Source organism: Pristis pectinata, chromosome 38 (genome assembly GCF_009764475.1).
Source record: "Pristis pectinata isolate sPriPec2 chromosome 38, sPriPec2.1.pri, whole genome shotgun sequence".
Lineage (NCBI taxonomy): Eukaryota > Metazoa > Chordata > Chondrichthyes > Rhinopristiformes > Pristidae > Pristis > Pristis pectinata.
The window spans coordinates 2,946,328-2,962,664 of record NC_067441.1 but is presented as its reverse complement, the minus strand read 5'-3'; the positions used below and the strand labels follow the sequence as shown (position 1 = coordinate 2,962,664).

The 16,337-nt window shown below is 48.1% G+C and overlaps 1 protein-coding gene across 4 annotated transcripts in view; it reads left to right on the top strand.

Moving 5' to 3' along the window:
• Nucleotides 1–14,297, top strand: part of LOC127587025 (sorting nexin-32-like) — a 43,033-nt gene extending 28,736 nt beyond the window's left edge. For all 4 annotated transcript variants that reach the window (XM_052045155.1, XM_052045157.1, XM_052045158.1 and 1 more), the window contains 6 exons: nucleotides 8–83; nucleotides 2,106–2,145; nucleotides 2,345–2,431; nucleotides 6,935–7,094; nucleotides 10,052–10,137; nucleotides 12,889–14,297. In XM_052045155.1, the coding sequence (XP_051901115.1) occupies nucleotides 8–83; nucleotides 2,106–2,145; nucleotides 2,345–2,431; nucleotides 6,935–7,094; nucleotides 10,052–10,137; nucleotides 12,889–12,942 (503 nt within the window). In that variant the 3' untranslated portion in view covers nucleotides 12,943–14,297. The remainder of the gene's footprint in view (nucleotides 1–7; nucleotides 84–2,105; nucleotides 2,146–2,344; nucleotides 2,432–6,934; nucleotides 7,095–10,051; nucleotides 10,138–12,888) is intronic.
• Nucleotides 14,298–16,337: the final 2,040 nt, after the last annotated feature.

The following is a 16,337-nucleotide window of genomic DNA, read 5'->3' as shown; positions in this document are numbered from 1 at the left end:
TCCACAGATGTGGCTGAAGATTATATTCCAATCTCTTCTGCCTTGTCCAGTTTGGGAACCTTGGACGCGAGCCCACTCAGCAAGTATGGAAGTGCAAGTGCTGAATATTGTTCCTGATTTTTTTTGTTTCTGGTTATGTGTGCTGGGGTATTGGTGGGGTATTGGCACCCACTGCTCAGCGTAAAGGGAATGGAGGGGGCAGGGGTGTCTCACTCTCCCCACAGTGAGAGGTCCACGGGTTGAGTCCCACTCCCAGTGACCCACAATACAGGCCAAGACTTCATTGTGGAGCAACACGCAAAAAGTTGGAGGAACTCGGTGAGTCAGGCAGCATCTGGAGAGGGAAATGGACAGTGGGTGATTTGGGTTGAGACCCTTTATGGGGTGGTGTTATGTAGAAGGAGGAGGGTGCCACACTGTAGCAGGCATAAGTATTGGTTTATTATTGTCACTTGTACTGAGGTACAGTGGAAAAACTTGTCTTGCCTACCGATCGTGCAGGTCAATTCATTACACAGTGCAGTTACATTGAGTTAGTACAGAGTGCATTGATGTAGTACAGGTAAAAACAATAACAGTACAGAGTAAAGTGTCACAGCTACAGAGAAAGTGCAGTGCAATAAGGTGCAAGGTGACAAGGTAGATCGTGAGGTCAGAGTCCATCTCATTGTATAAGGGAACCGTTCAATAGTCTAATCACAGTGGGGTAGAAGCTGTCCTTGAGTCTGGTGGTATGTGCCCTCAGGCTCCTGTATCTTCTACCCGATGGAAGAGGAGAGAATGTCCTGGGTGGGTGGGGTCATTGATTATGCTGGCTGCTTTGCCAAGACAACGAGAGGTAAAGACAGAGTCCGAGGAGGAGAGGCTGGTGTCTGTGATGTGTTGGGCTGTGTCCACAACTGTGTGATGGGATGGTGTAGAGGGAGCTTCACTCTGCATCTAAGCTGTGCTATCCCTGGGAGCTTCTGACAGTACAGTGTAGAGGGAGTTTTATTTTGCCTGTGCTATGCCTGGGATGGGATAGTGTAAGGTGAGCTTTAATTTTAAAAAAAACATTAAAATGCTGGAAACACTCAACAGGTGAGGAGAGGAACAGTTGGCATTTCAAGGTGGGGAACTTTCATCAGACCCTTTTCAAGTTCCTGTACCTGAAACATTAAATGTTTCTCTCTCCACAGATGCTGCCTGACCTGCTGGGTGTTTCCAACATTTTCTGTTTTCACAAATATCCAGCATCTGCAGTTTTGATTTCTCACAGCTAACCCCTGTGGCAGTGGTGCTTGGGCGTGGTGGCTAAGCCTGAGGCTCCTGGGGTGGAATATGGGAAGCTGCCCTCTGCTTGTACTCTCCCTGTGGCCCAAGTGCTGAGGTTCAGCCTGGGGCTGATGGGTTCAGCTTGATAATGCTCCATCCAGGAGCAAGGGGACATCGGTCGTTGTCTCCTCAACGGCTGTGGGGACTGTGTGATGGGTAGATTAACGATCTCAAGTTGAAGTTATACTTTATTGTCATTTCACCCATATGCTAGAAAACACATGGAGGAATGAATTGTCATTTTCCCCCAGACTCTCAACAGAGGATATACAATAATCTCAGACAGAAAAGTTGTGCAAGTGCAAATAGTGCAAAAAATGGTGTATACAGGATACAAAATTAGTGCAAGGTTGGTGCAAAACCAAATTGGACAAAGAAAATACAGAACTCTGTTACACTAAGTGTATAACATGTTCAGCAGTGGCTGAAGTTCTTGTATGCCGTTGTGCAAACCAGGGCTTTTGACGTGGCATTTGTTTGATACTGCCTCCAGGGTATTCAGGAGCCTGACAGCCTGAGGGGGGAGGAAAACTGTTGTACAGTCTAGTAGTTCTGCCCCGGATGCTCCAGTACCGCTTGCCAGATGGCAGTGGGACAAGTAGGTCGTGGGAGGGATGAGAAGGGTCATCTATGATTCTGCAGACCTTGCGTGTGCATCGTGTGTTATAGATGTCCAGGATGGAGGGAAGAGGTACTCCAATGATCTTTCCAGTTATGCTGTCAATTCTCTGGGGGGGCTGATGTTGAGTTCCGTTGATATTAATGTTCCCATCTTTGCATTTCTTTTGCAGAAACTTACTCAAACTCGCCGAGCTTTTTGAAAAGCTCCGGGTAAGTAAATTCTCACCACCCCTTCCTCCTCTGCCCCCCTGAATCCGTCCACTCTTTCCTTTCCTCTGCCCCCCTGAATCCGTCCACTCTTTCCTTTCCACCACCCCCCTGCTCTCTCTCCCCCCCCCCCCCCCAACTTTACAGCAAGATGTTTTAAGATGCCTGGTGAAACATTAATCCAAGATGTTGCTTTATCCAGAAATTGGAGGGACGGGTAGCATCTGATGAAGATTTGAAGCTTTCCGACTTGTTACGATACTACACGAGAGATTCACAGGCAGCCAAGGTAAGCGTATTGGTGAACAACCTCCCCCCACCCAGTGTCTCTTTGACCACCTGCTGCATCATCACTCCATGGTCCCTCTCCCCCCACCTCCCAGGGTGCTGGCTCTCTGGGCTTCGAGTGAATTTGGCTACACAGCCTCTTCACCACCTGCTCATTGCACTTATCCAGCGTCCCCTTAACCGAACACGAAATATCATGGGCGGACGAGATTAAGGAAAATTCCAAGGTGTCAAAGTCGATTACATTGTCATATGCACAAGCAATGAAAAACTTACCTGCAGCAGCATCACAGGCACAGAGCATCAGATAAGCAGCATTCACAAGAAAAACATGGACATGAACTATATATAATTTTTTACAAGAAAGAACACAATTAGCACAAAGTGCATTTTAGTGCAAAGTGGTCATAGTGTTGCTAAACTGTAGTGATTAGGGTTGTGCCGGTTGGTTCAAGAACTGAATGGTTGAAGGGAAGTAACCGTTCCTGAACCTGGTGGTGTGGGACTTCAGGCTTCTGTACCTCCTGCCCGATGGGAGCTGGGAGAAGACTGCATGGTGGGGATCTTTGGCCGTTGCCTTCTTGAGGCAGCGCCTCCTGTAGATACTCCTGATGGTGGGGAGGGATGTGCCCGTGATGTATTGGGCTGAGTCCACTACTCTCTGTAGCTTGTTGCGTTCCTGCATGTTCAAATTGCCGTCCCAGATCATGATGCAACTGGTCAGGATACTTTCAACAGTACATCTGTAGAAGTTTTAGTGTTAGAATACATTTTGAATATATTAAGGACAAGGGGTAATCAGGGGACCGCTATGGCAATCTGAGCCAGAGGACATAGATGAGGTTTTGAATGAATACTTCTCACCTGTATTCACCAAGGACAAAGACGTTGTAGTTGGCAAATTCTGGGAGGGGTGCAATGAAATAGTTATCAATAAAAAGAAAGCAGAGTTAGATATATTTAGTAGGCTTGAAGGTGGAAAAATCCCCAGAGCATGATGAGATGTTCCCAGGCTGCTGGGGGAGGCAAGGGAGGAGATTGCTGGGGCCCTGACAGATCTTTAAACCTCTGGCCACGGGTAAGGTGCCAGACAGCTGGAGGACTGCAAATGTACTTCTTCCCCTGATGCACTCTTTCAATAAGGTAATTACAGGTTTGTGAATCTGGTAATGTCAGTGGCAAGGAAATTTATTGGGGGGGGGGGGAGAAATGAGGGGCTGGATTAACCTGTGCAGGGATTAATCAAAGATAGCATGGTCTTGTTTGGGGAGATCCTGTCTGACTAACTTGACAATTTTTATAAAAGGGGTAACAAAATGTATTGATGAGGGCAGTGTTGATACATTCTCCGTGGACTTTAGTAAGGTCACACACGGGAGACTCATCCAAAAGGTCAGAGCCCATGGAATCCAGGGCAAGTTGACCTGGTACAGATCCCCCCAGCTTAAACACCCAACTCGTGTCCCGCCTATACGTACGATTGAATGTTTGGGAGACCGGCTTTGTGGATTTACCAGGGCTGCAGCCATCCGCTGTGTGGCAACTGTTCACGGCCACATTTCCAACTTGGCAACAGTTCGGGTTACAAACAGTTCATGGGATTGGAACCCTGCTGTAACACAGGGAGGATGTGTAATAGGAAGCAGAGGGTGACGGTGGAGAATTGTTTCTCTGTTTGGAACACTGACCAGTGATGTACAATAAGGGTTGGTGCTAGGACTCGACGACTCGGATAGGAATGTGGGAGGTATGATTAGCACACTGCCAGATGATATGAATATTAGTATATTGTTGATGGGGAGTACTACTGTACGGGGTAATATTGGTCAGTTGGTTACATCGGCAGAGCTTGACCCTGATAGTGTAAGGTGATGGATTTTGGCTGGAATAATTAGGGTAGGACGTACACAAAGAACGATAGGGCCTTGGAGTATTGAGGAATAAGAGGATCTCTGTAAAAAGTCCAAGAATTCCGGAAGGTGGCACCACAGGTAGAGAAGGTGGTGACGAAAGTAAATTGGATGCATTCACCCCTTTCATAAGAAAAGCAGGTTATCTAAAACAAAATACTCAGCAGGTCAGGCCACCTCTGCGGGAAGGGAAACGGTCAACGTTTCGGGTCGAAGACCCTGTGTCAGAACTGAAAAGGAGACGAAAGAAGCTTGTACGTCTGCAGGGAGGGAGGGGAGATGTCTCTGGCATGACCATGGGGATCAGCTGTAAACAAGGTTATCTGTTCAGTGAGTGAATCAGAACAGTTGGAACACAAAGCCGTTGCGAAATGCAGTGCCAGAGGGAGGAGAAAACAATAACTGAGCTAACATTTACAGATGGATGACTGATGCAGACTGAGAAATCAAGTTGCCTGAACTAGAATTCGATGTTGAGTCCAGACACAAGATGAGGTGCTGTTCTTCAAGCTTGCTTTCAACCTCACTGTGACAGTATAGGAGCCCACAGACTAAGATTGGAATGGGGGTGGGGGGGGATGCAACAGTAAGCTCTGGGTCACTCCTGTGGACTGTACACGGGTGCTCTGCAAAGGGATCACCCACTCTGTGTTTGGTGTCTCCAGTGTAGAGGAGACTACATTGTGAACATCCAATGCAGTCCACTAGGTGGAAGAAGTGCAAGCGAATCGTTGCTTCACCTGGGTGAATGCACAGTTTTTTCCCCAGGGTTAGCGAATCCAGTTGCAGAGGGCCTAGGTTTAAGGTGAGAAGGGAGAGTTAATAAGAACTTGAGGAGCAGCTTTTTTTTAAACACAAAAGGTGGAATGGGGTGGCTGAGGCAGGTACAATAACTAGTAAGAGACAGTTGGACAGGTACATGGATAGGAAAGGTGTAGAGGGGTAGGCCATATGCAGCCAACTGGGACTACCATGGATGGGGCATCTTGGTCAGCATGAACCAGTTGGGCTGAAGAGCCTGTTTCCGTGCTGTGTGACTCTATAAACTTGGGCATCTAAGACCAGAGGGAGGGGACCAGAGAGAATTTCTCCCCCACCCAGATGGTTGGAGTCTAGAACGCATTGCTTGAGGAGGTGGTGGAGGCAGAGACTCTCTCAACATCTAACAAGCATCTGGGAGAGCACTTGAATTACCAAGCTGGAGATTTCCACAGACCAAGTGACGGTGAGTGGGATTCGTATAGATGGACACAATGGGCCAAAGGGCCTGGTTCTGCTGTGTTGCTGTTCGCTCATCCCCCTCCCTGTGGAGGAAAAGTTCCAAATCTCCCTGGCGAGTGGAACTCCTGCTGAATTCTTGATTGGATTTATTAAAGGATTTCCCGAGTTGTTCGCTGCCTCTGTATGAGGTTTATCATCAGCATTTTCTTGTAGACCCACTTTGTACCTGGGATTGTTAATGGGCTGTGGTGGTGAGCTTGGACCCATTTTGTTCCCTGACACTACCCCCCAAAAGCTAAATATTGTTTCAGCTCCTCATTGTCATCATCCCTAGTTCCCACTCTAAGTCTGCTCATCCCAAACCCTGCTGCCCCGTATCCTAACTCCTCACTCAAGTCCCATTCACCCATCGCTCACAAAACCCATATTGGCTCCCAGTTCAGCAAAGCCTCGACTTTGTTTGTTTTTTAAATTTCTCTCCCTCACCCCTACCACAATCTTCCCAGATCCCGACACTCCTCAATCATCCCAACCCCAATTCCCATCGTTCCACTGTTGGTAGCTATAATTCCCTAAATCTCACCAGAGTTGTACAACACAGAAACATGCATCACCACAGGTTTGTCGTAAAGCAGATGATGCCGCTGCCGCTGCCTTTTCCCTTGCCATCCAGTTCACGCAGTGAATCAGGCCGGAGTGCTGTGCCAGGAGAGTTGGGGGTGAGCCATGTTTCTGTGAAACAGTACACAGCAGTCCCTTTATATCCATTGGAGACACGAGAGACTGCAGATGCAGGAATCTGGAGTAAAAAAACAATCTGCTGGAGGAACTCAGCCGGTCGAGCAGCATCTGTGGGGGGTGAGGAACTGCAGGGTTTTGACCTGAAACGTCAACAATTCCTTTCCTCCCACAGATGCTGTTTGACCTGCTGAGTTCCTCCAGCAGATTGAGTACTTTATCTTCCTCTGATAAAGCAATCTTGCTCTTGGGTCTTTGTATTTTTTCTAATTGTGTTCATTCTTGTATAATTTGCTTATTTTTCTTGTGAATGTTGTGTACCTGATGCTCCGTGCCTGTGATGCTGCTGCAAGTAAGTTTTTCATTGCACTTGTGTATCTGACAATAAACTCGACTCTGACTTCAGCCCAAGTCCAGGCTGAACAAGTACTGTCCACATGAGTCCCATTTACCAGCACATAGTTTGATGCCTTGGCAATTCAAGTGCTCTTCTAAATATTAAAATATTGTGGCCTCTGGCCTAGAATTCCCTCCTGCCTGGGAGTAATATTTTTATCATCTGTTAACTTCTGGGCGTAGTGTCTCTTTGCTAGACCAAAAGTGCTGCATGAATTCAGCTGCCTGTTGTTGTTCAGGACCTCCTGTACCGGCGAGCCCGCTCCCTGTCAGACTACGAGAACGCCAACAAAGCCTTGGACCGGGCCCGCATGAAGAACAAGGATGTGAAGCAGGCCGAAGCCAGCCAGCAGCTCTCCTGTCAAAGGTTCGAGAAGCTCTCTGAATCAGCCAAGCAAGGTAACTCGCTGCAGCCCCCCTCAGCAAACATTCCTCAAGCCTGGCCCTGGTGTCCCTGGGCAGGTGGGGCAAGTGGGTTCAATGTTCTGCTCCTGGCCCTCGACTAAGATTGTAGCCTCCTGCAGTCAAATAGCAGCCTCCTCTTTTGCCAGTGTGTATGAGAAAGACTGCTTAGGGGTTCCTCCACTATTCATCATGTGTTGTACAAGTAGTTCTGCATTAATGTGATAGCTGTGTTCCTTGCATTATAGAAAATTGTGTTACTAAAAACCATTGTAAGTGGTGGGGGTGGGGAAGGGGGTTGGGGGGGCTAGCCACACAATAAGTTATTTTTCCCTTCAGGAATTTAAATGTTTTTAATAGCTGGAAGTTATTTGTTACTGCAAGTAAAGGCTGTATATTCTGGTTAGACCACACTTGGAGTACTGTGTCCAGTTCTGGTCGCCTCATTATAGGAAGGATGTGGAAGCGTTGGAAAGGGTGCAGAGGAGATTTACCAGGATGCTGCGTGGTTTGGAGAATATGCATTATGAGGAGAGACTAAGGGAGCTAGGGCTTTACTCTTTGGAGAGAAGGAGGATGAGAGGAGACATGATAGAGGTGTACAAAATATTAAGAGGAATAGATAGAGTGGACAGCCAGCGCCTCTTTCCCAGGGCACCAATGCTCAATACAAGAGGGCATGGCTTTAAAGTAATGGATGGGAAGTTCAAGGGCGGTATCGGAGGGAGGTTTTTCACCCAGAGAGTGGTTGGTGCATGGAATGCGCTGCCTGGGGTGGTGGTGGAGGCTGATAAGTTGGTCAAGTTCAAGAGATTGTTATGTAAGCATATGGAGAAATTTAAAATGTGGGGATATGTAGGAGAAGGGGGTTAGATAGTCTTAGGTGAGGTTTAAAGGTCGGCACAACATTGTGGACCGAAGGACCTGTACTGCGCTGTAACTGTTCTATTACATAGTTTAATTGAGTAACATTGCACAAGGGTCAACAGAAGCGACTGCTTGTCTGTTTCCAGTGGCCTCCTGTCGTTAAACAGGCAGCCTGTGTTCTCAAGTGACGACTGTGTCTGTTCACTGTGGGGAGGTTACGTGGAAACGGGTTTTTAATCCCCCAGACTTTTTTCTACTTGTCAATTTCCAAAGTAACTCTCAAGTGGTTCTCTAGTTCCCAACCAAAATCACGTTATAATCAACTTGGTCTGGATAATGCAGTGTTCTCTAATTCATCAATCATGTTACACAAATGCGTGTTACAGCAGAACTACCCGTACTTGTTATGACACAGACATTGGCACCCAGGCAATGCCACCAATCCTGTTCTCTTCTCTACCCCCCTTGCCCTCAAATGTATCCCTGCACCTTATCCTCCCCTTGTATGTTCATCGCCTCCCCATAGATTCTTCCTTGCCACTTAATTGATTTACAGTGGCCAATTAACCCACTGACCCACATGTCTTTGGCATGTGGGAGAGAACCGGAGCACCCGGGGGGGGGTGGGGGGGGAGGAGGAGGGAGGAGCCCATCTTGCACAGTAACTTGGGTTGTAAAGCCACTGCTGCCCCCCAGCTCCAGAGACGCAGGTTCAATCCCGACGTCTGGCACTGTCTGTGTGTGGGTGGAGTCTGCATGTTCTCCCTGTGACCATGTAGGCTTCTCCAGGGTGCTTCCGTTCCCTCCCGCATCCCAACGACGTGCGGGGTCGGTGGGTTAATCAGCCACTGTAAATCGTGTCCTAGTGTGTGGGTGAGGGGGACAATGAAATGGGACTGGCGTAAGTGTGGTTGGTAGTCGGTACGGACTTGATGGGCTGGAAAGGCTTGTCTCTATTCTCTGTGACTGTGACATGGTCACACCGTGCCAACTCCACACCCTTGGAAGGAAACCAGTGCAGGTGAACATAGAACAGTACAGCACAATACAGGCCCTTTGGCCCACAATGTTGTGCTGACCTTTAAACTTCGCCTAAGACTATCTAACCCCTTCCTCCCACCTATCCCTCTACTTAAAATTCCTCCATATGCTTATCTAGCAATCTCTTGAATTTGACCAATGTACCTGCCTCCACCACCACCACCCCAGGCAGTGAATTCCATGCCCCAACCACTCTCTGGGTTAAAAAAAAACCTCCCTCTGATATCTCGCTTGAACTTCCTACCCATTACTTTAAAGCCATGCCCTTTTGTATTGAGCATTGGTGCCCTGGGAAAGAGGTGCTGGCTGTCCACTCTATCTATTCCTCTTAATATTTTGTACACCTCTATCATGTCTCCTCTCATCCTGCTCCTCCTCTCCAAAGAGTAAAGCCTTAGCTCCCTTAGTCTCTCCTCATAATCCGTACTCTCTAATCCAGGCAGCATCCTGCTAAATCTCCTCTGCACCCTTCCCAATGCTTCCACATCCTTCCTATAATGAGGTGACCAGAACTGGACACAGTACTCTGTGGTCTAACCAGAGTCTTGTGGAGCTGCACCATTACCTTGTGAAGAGAACATGCAAACACCACACTCCCAGCCCCCAAGGCTGGGATAGAACCTGGAACCAAGAGGCAGCTGCACCACTTGCTTCTGTCCAGTGACCTTGAGCCATCAGCTATAGCCCTGTATCAGCTGGGTTGGTGTAAACCTTCCATATTATTGGGGGGGGGTGGGGGGGAGAGGTTAAACGGCTTACTCCCTGGGGTCAATATAGATCCCTCAACTAATGTCAGCGAAACACTCTGCATTGTTTGTGGCAGCTTGCTGTGCTGAGTTAGGCTGCATAGTAGGCAGCTGAAGTGAGAACAGCTTTCCCCCTCCATTGAAGCAGCTCGCAAAATGAGGGTTGTCTGGGCAGAATGAGTCAAGACAGGAGAATCCTTGTGGGATAGTGTGAGTGTCTACATGTAAAATGTGGTGTCCCCAGGTAAAATGTGCTCTCTCTGCCAATCGTAACTCCTCCTCCTCCTGTTTCCCGTGCAGAACTCACAGACTTCAAAGTTCGCAGAGTCTCTGCATTCCGAAAAAACATGATTGAGATGACTGAGCTGGAACTGAAACACGCCAAGGTAGGCACTGGACATCCAGAGGGAGCACTGCTCCACCAAGTTGTGTTAAAGGGGAAAATCAAACTACCTTTTGCTGTGCATTCAGCTGTTTCTTTAAGCCTCCTGCCCTATTCATTGTGATCATGGCTGACCATTTATGTCAATACTGTGTTATCACATCCTCCCTGCATCCTTTCTGTTGAGAGATTTATCTTGGAGTCACACAGCACAGAAATGGACCCTTCTGCCCAACTGGTCCATGCCAACCAAGATTCCCATCCAAGCTAGTCCCATGTGGCCTGTATCCCCCTCCACCTTTCCTATCCGTGTATCTGTCCAAATACCTTTTGTAAATGTTAATGTACCTGCCTCAACCACTTCCTCTGGCAACTTATTCCATATACAGACCACCCTTTGGGTGGAAAAAGTTGCCCCTCAGGTTCCTATTAAATCTCTCCCTTCTCACCTTAAACCTATGCCCTCTAGTTCTTGATTTTTTTTCCCAGCCCTGGGGAAAAACACTGTCTGCATTGACCCAATCTATGCTCTTCACGATTTTGTACACCTCCATAAGATCACCCCTCATTCTCTATACTCCAATGGAAAAATAGTCCCAACCTCTCTCCATAACTCAGTCCCTCGAGTCCTGGCAACATCCTCATAAATCTCCTCTGCACTCTTTCCAGCTTAATGGCATCTTTCCTGTAGCAGGGTGACCGAAACTGAACACAATATTCCAGATGGAGCCTCACCAACGTCTCACCCAACTGCAGCATATCATCCCAGCTTCTATACTCAGTGCCCTGATTGATGAAGGCCAGTGTGCCAAAAGCTGCCTTCACCACCCTGTCTACCGGTGATGCTACTTCTCGTTTTAGACACCCTGGGGAAAAGACTGTGCATTCACCCTGTCTATTCCCCTCATGGATATATTCAGCAACCACTACCTTCTGTGGGTGGAGAATTCTCCACTCACCTTCCTCTGTGTGAAGGATCTCTCCTTACCATCCTAAATGTCTTGCCCCATTTCCTGAACCTGTGATCCTCTGGTTCTAATCCCCTTCCATCTCCCCTTAATGGTTGGTACAATCTGACCCCCTGCTGTAACTTTACAAGGGCAGTGGGTCCTGTTCACAAGTAGGATGCATTCAAGGAGTCTTTCATTCAACTGAATTTACAGGGTTATGGGGTAAGCTAGGGAAATGGATAATGTGCTGTGTTACTTTCAGTGAGCCTACTGTCTGGGGGAAATGGCTGCCTAAGATTAATGATGGGCACACCCCGCCCCCATTCTGAATTCCTTCCCCTGCCCCCTCCTCCAAGTTGCACCAGATGGCCTCTGTGTTGACAGGTGCTGGGGTGCAAGCTGTTTGGTTGGCAGTTCTCTGGGGTCAGTGATCCCCCTGACACCAGTGATACAGACTCTCCATCGCTACATTTGCTGTTTGTGGGAGCTTGCTGTGCAGGTTTATGAAATGAGGGGTTTTTAATCAGCATGTGGAACGCCTGCGTAGCTGGGGATGTGGCTGGGCTGTGTTAGTGAGCTAAGTCCATGTAAACGATATTGGCTTCTCTGCTGAAACTCGGGCATTGTTGCCTCTGCCCTTTGCTGTTCTAGTGCTGCTCCTGTCTACTCCCACCCTTCCACACTCAGCGCTCCTGCATCCTAACACACCTGAGATCTACCCACCTCCCTCCCCCCATCAATTCCATTTGCAACTCCCCAGTCAATGAAGCAGCCCATGTCTACACGGAGCAACACCTGGGCAACTTTTAGGAACTAGCTGATAAGTGCCAGGTAATGACCATCTCTGACAGAAGAGTCCAACCACCTCTCCTTTAATGCATTCCCACTGCAATCCCCCAATATTGACTAGGAACTCTACTGTACGTACGTACACACACACACACACACACACACACACACACACACACACACACACACACACACACACACACACACACACACACTACCTCTTTGACTACAAGGGCAGGTCAGAGGCTGGTATCCTGTGGTGAGTGGTTCACCCCCGACACCCCACCCTCTACAAGGCACCAGTCAGGAGAGTGGAACACCCTCCACATGCCTGGAGTGCAGCTCTAACAACTTCGACACCATCGAGGACAGAATAGTCTGATTGGCATTGCATCCAGCACACTAAGCACTCCCTCCCTCCACCACCAGCGCACAGTGGCTCTAGCATGTACTGTTTGGGGGGAGGGGAACACTGCTGCCTGCAATTTGTCCTCCAAACAGTGCACTGTCCCAACTTGGAAATGTCGCCAGCTCTTCAACATCACTGGCATCCGAATCTCGGAACTTGCTCCTTCAGCAAAAGATCTACGGCAGTACAAGGTGGCTGCTCACCACCACCACCTCGGGGCAGTTAGAGTAATAAGTGCTAGCCTTGCCGGTGACACCCAGATCCAAAAGTTAATGTTTTAAAAGCTTGCTGTCTTGCACTGCCTCACAATCCAGCAATGACTTGCCCTTTGGAAATTCTCACTTTTTTTGTGTTTTCAAACCCCTGCTGTTCTTTAGATCTGTGCTCCAATTCCAGAGCCTTTAATCACCATCACCACCCCTCCCTTCATGCTCTGCCTCTAACCCTGAGCTCTGGAATTCTCTCCTGCCTCTTTCAAGGCACTTAAACATAGCCAGAGGTTAGATTTCTGTCCTGCCTATGCAGAGAGAAAAATGCTTCACCTGCACGACATGTTGCAAGATATTTAAACTCGGTCATGCAACTTTCCCCTTTTTTTTCTTTCTAGGCCAACCTGCTGCTCCTGAGGAACTGTCTGAGCACGTTGCGAGAGGAACAGTAGTTAGTTGCTTCCACTGTGTTTTGAGATGCAGTGTCCCCACTCTCCTTCCATGTTTATTATCATGTTAGAATTGTTTCCAGGGCTGGGGTGATGAATATCAGAAGACCTGTGCTGCTGCCGATTTGAATTTTTTTTTGTTTACCCATTTATAGTCTTAAGCAGCCCCCGAGCTGGTGACAGACTTGGTGTGTCCTGTGTGTGGACGGGGAGGGAATGTTTTGTCAAGAGTTCCTGTGTCCTGACCTTTTTCTTCCCCCCACGGGGGGAGATCCATGATAGGATCCGTGCATTTCCTCCCCACTCCATCCCCAGAATTTGTGTAGGGTGGGGAGAGTGTTGGAAGAGGGAGTGGGTCATAACTGTTTGAACCCTCTGCTGTGACCCCTCTCCCCTTCTTGACTTCCAGCTCTCCCAGCCTCAGACTCCTTACATCATTGGAGGTGCTGATTGCTGAGATCTCCTGTATGACTTGAAACTTCTCTGCTAAATTTGCCCCCCCCCCCCCCCCCCAAGGATGGGCCTCGGAACCCAGATGTTCTCTTTTGCCCACTGCAATTTCAAAACAAAACCTGTGCCAATCGTCCAGGGTTAGTTAAATCCAAACAAATTGCTAGTCAGGCAGCATCTGCAAGGGAAGTTAATGTTCTGGTTCACTGGAACTTAAAGGTCATCGACCGGAAATATTGCTTCCCCGTACTTGAGTATATCCATACCTGGTTAAAGAGTCCCGTGATACAGGAGAGAAAATGAACACTGTTAACTGTTCAGTGTGAACCTGAATCACCTGCAATTTTCCAATCAATTGTGTTTTTGGGTCAGGACTCTTGCCTCCACTCTGTACTATCCCTTTCCTAGGATTGTCTGATGTTCTGGTGTAGAGGAAGTTTTCTTTCATGTCTGACTTGTGCTATCCCTGCTCAGGGAGTGTTTGAAGTGCCAATGTTCTCCCCTCCTGGTACCATCAATCTGTTGCATATTTTGTTTTAAAAAATATTAAGGACCAAAACACACACCACCCTTGACAAGAGACCTTTCTCCTGCTGCAGACGTGGCCATTTTGGAGTGTGGCTCTCCCTTCTGCCTGGTTATCACTGTTGTTGGAATCAGTCAGTCTTGAGGTAAAGCTGGGGCTGTTGTATTCCTAATGAACGAGGCAGCAAGAATTCAGCTCGGTCACTCCCAGGCTAAGTAGGAGGGTTCCCTTCACATTCTGTGCCCTATTTTTGTTGTTCGAATAGGTAAATGTTTAAAGTCCTGGTTTTGGGGCAATTCTTTAACCAGCTCTCAGTTACTTTGACCCTCTCTGATTTATAAATAAAACATGGCTGAATTTAATTTGTGTTGACTCTCCAACACGTTTTGGGTGTTTTTATGACCCACCCAAGCATCTGCAAATCCTCAGCTGTTCTGCTGGGAGTGATCTTGGGTGACAGTACACAAGGGTTGTAACCCCAGCCAGCTCAGGGCTGCCTTTGGGGGTTCAGTCTCGATTAGGTACTATTTGAGAACAGGATTGAAACTGCTTTTGCAAATGTTCAGGCTCTCACTCCATATCCTTTAATCCCCTGCACATTAATGTGTCTAACAGCCTCTTAAATGTCTCTGTCTCCACCACCACCCCTGGCAGTGCATGCCACAATCGAAAACCTGCCCCCCACATCTCCTTTGAACTCTTTCCACATGCATGCCCTTTAGTATTAGACATTTTGACCCCAGGGGCAAAGGATACCAGCTGTCTACCTATGCCTCTCATAATTTTATAAACTTCAATCAGGTCTCCCCCACTGCTCCAGAGAAGAAAACCCAAGTTTATCCAACCTCAACCAATACCACATGCCCTCTAATCCAGGCAGCATCCTGGTGAACCTCTTCTGCACCCTCTCCAAAGCCCCCACATCCTTTCTGTAACGGGGTGACCGGAATTGAATGCAATACTCCAGATGTGGCCTAACCGGAGTTTTATAAAGCTGCAACATCCTGACTCGTGACGCTGGAAGAACTCAGCAGGCCAGGCAGCACCTGTGGAGAAAAGTTGGCAGTCAGCATTTCAGGTCAGGACCCTTCTTCGGCCCTGAAGGGTCCTGACCTGAAACATTGACCGCCTGCTTTTCTCCACGGGTGCTGTCTGACCTGCTGAGTTCCTCCAGCATCATCGTGTTTTTCATCTAGATTCCAGCATCTGCAGTCCTTTTTGTTTCTCTATCCTGACTCTTGAACTCGGTGCCTCAACTAATAAAAGTAAGCATGCCGTATACCGCCTTTACCACCCTAGTGTGGCCACTTTCAGGGAGCACTGGATTTGGACCTCAAGATCCCTCTGTACATCAATGTCATTAAGGGTCCTGCCACTTACTGTATACCTTCCCTTCACATTTGATCTCCCACAGAGCAACACCTCACACTTGCCTGGATTAAACACCATCACTTCTGCCTATATCTACAACTGATCTACATCCTGCTGTATCCTTTGGTAATCTTCTACACTATCCACAATCCTTGTATCATCAGCAAACTTACTAACCCACTCATCCATGTGTTATATAATGTATATCATAAATAGCAGATGTCCCAGTATGGATCCTTGCGGAACACCTAGTTACAGACCTCCAGCCAGTACAAGACCTATGTTGTAATCTGCGCAGGTGACTTTTGAACAGTCGAGGTTATGTTAAGAGTAATTCAAAAACTGCAGATGCTGGAAATCTACAATGAAGACACAAAATTCTGGAAATAGGGTCTGTCAAAGGGTCTGACCTAAAACATTGCCTCTGTTTCTCTCCTCACACAAGCAGCCTGACCTGCAGAGTGTTTCCAACCAGCAGCTCTCCCAGCCTGCTATGCTTGTTCGTCCTATCATGTGCTCCTGCAAGAATATTTTTTTCTTCTCTCTCCCCCCCCCCCCCCCCCCCCCCCCCAGTGGATCAGGTTGCCTGACAAACAAAGGCAAGAGACTGCGGGTGCTGGGATCTGGAGGCAAAAAATAAATCTGCTGGAGGAACTCAGCAGGTCGAGCAGCATCCGTGGGGGTAGAGGGATGGGTCCTGATGCAGGGTCTTGACCTGAAATGTCAACCATCCCGCTGCCTCCACAGATACTGCCTGACCTCCTGAATTCCTCCAGCAGTTTGCTGCTTGCTGTCTGACACACAAGCTGTTTCTCGCATAACATGCGTTGTGCATTTGCTGGCAGATGCATTTAACCCTTTTAGCAAGGCTTTGGGAATGAGGCTCTGAATCTTGGCTCCACACCTTCTCTTCATCCTATCAACAGACCTTGCCACACTATTGGAAACGTTGAGCAGTAATGGTGCTGTATCCAGTTCAGTAGATGTGCAGAAACCCTCTTAGTTCCTGCTTTTTGTACAGGGAGTGAGCAACTCCTCCAGGGAGGGTGTA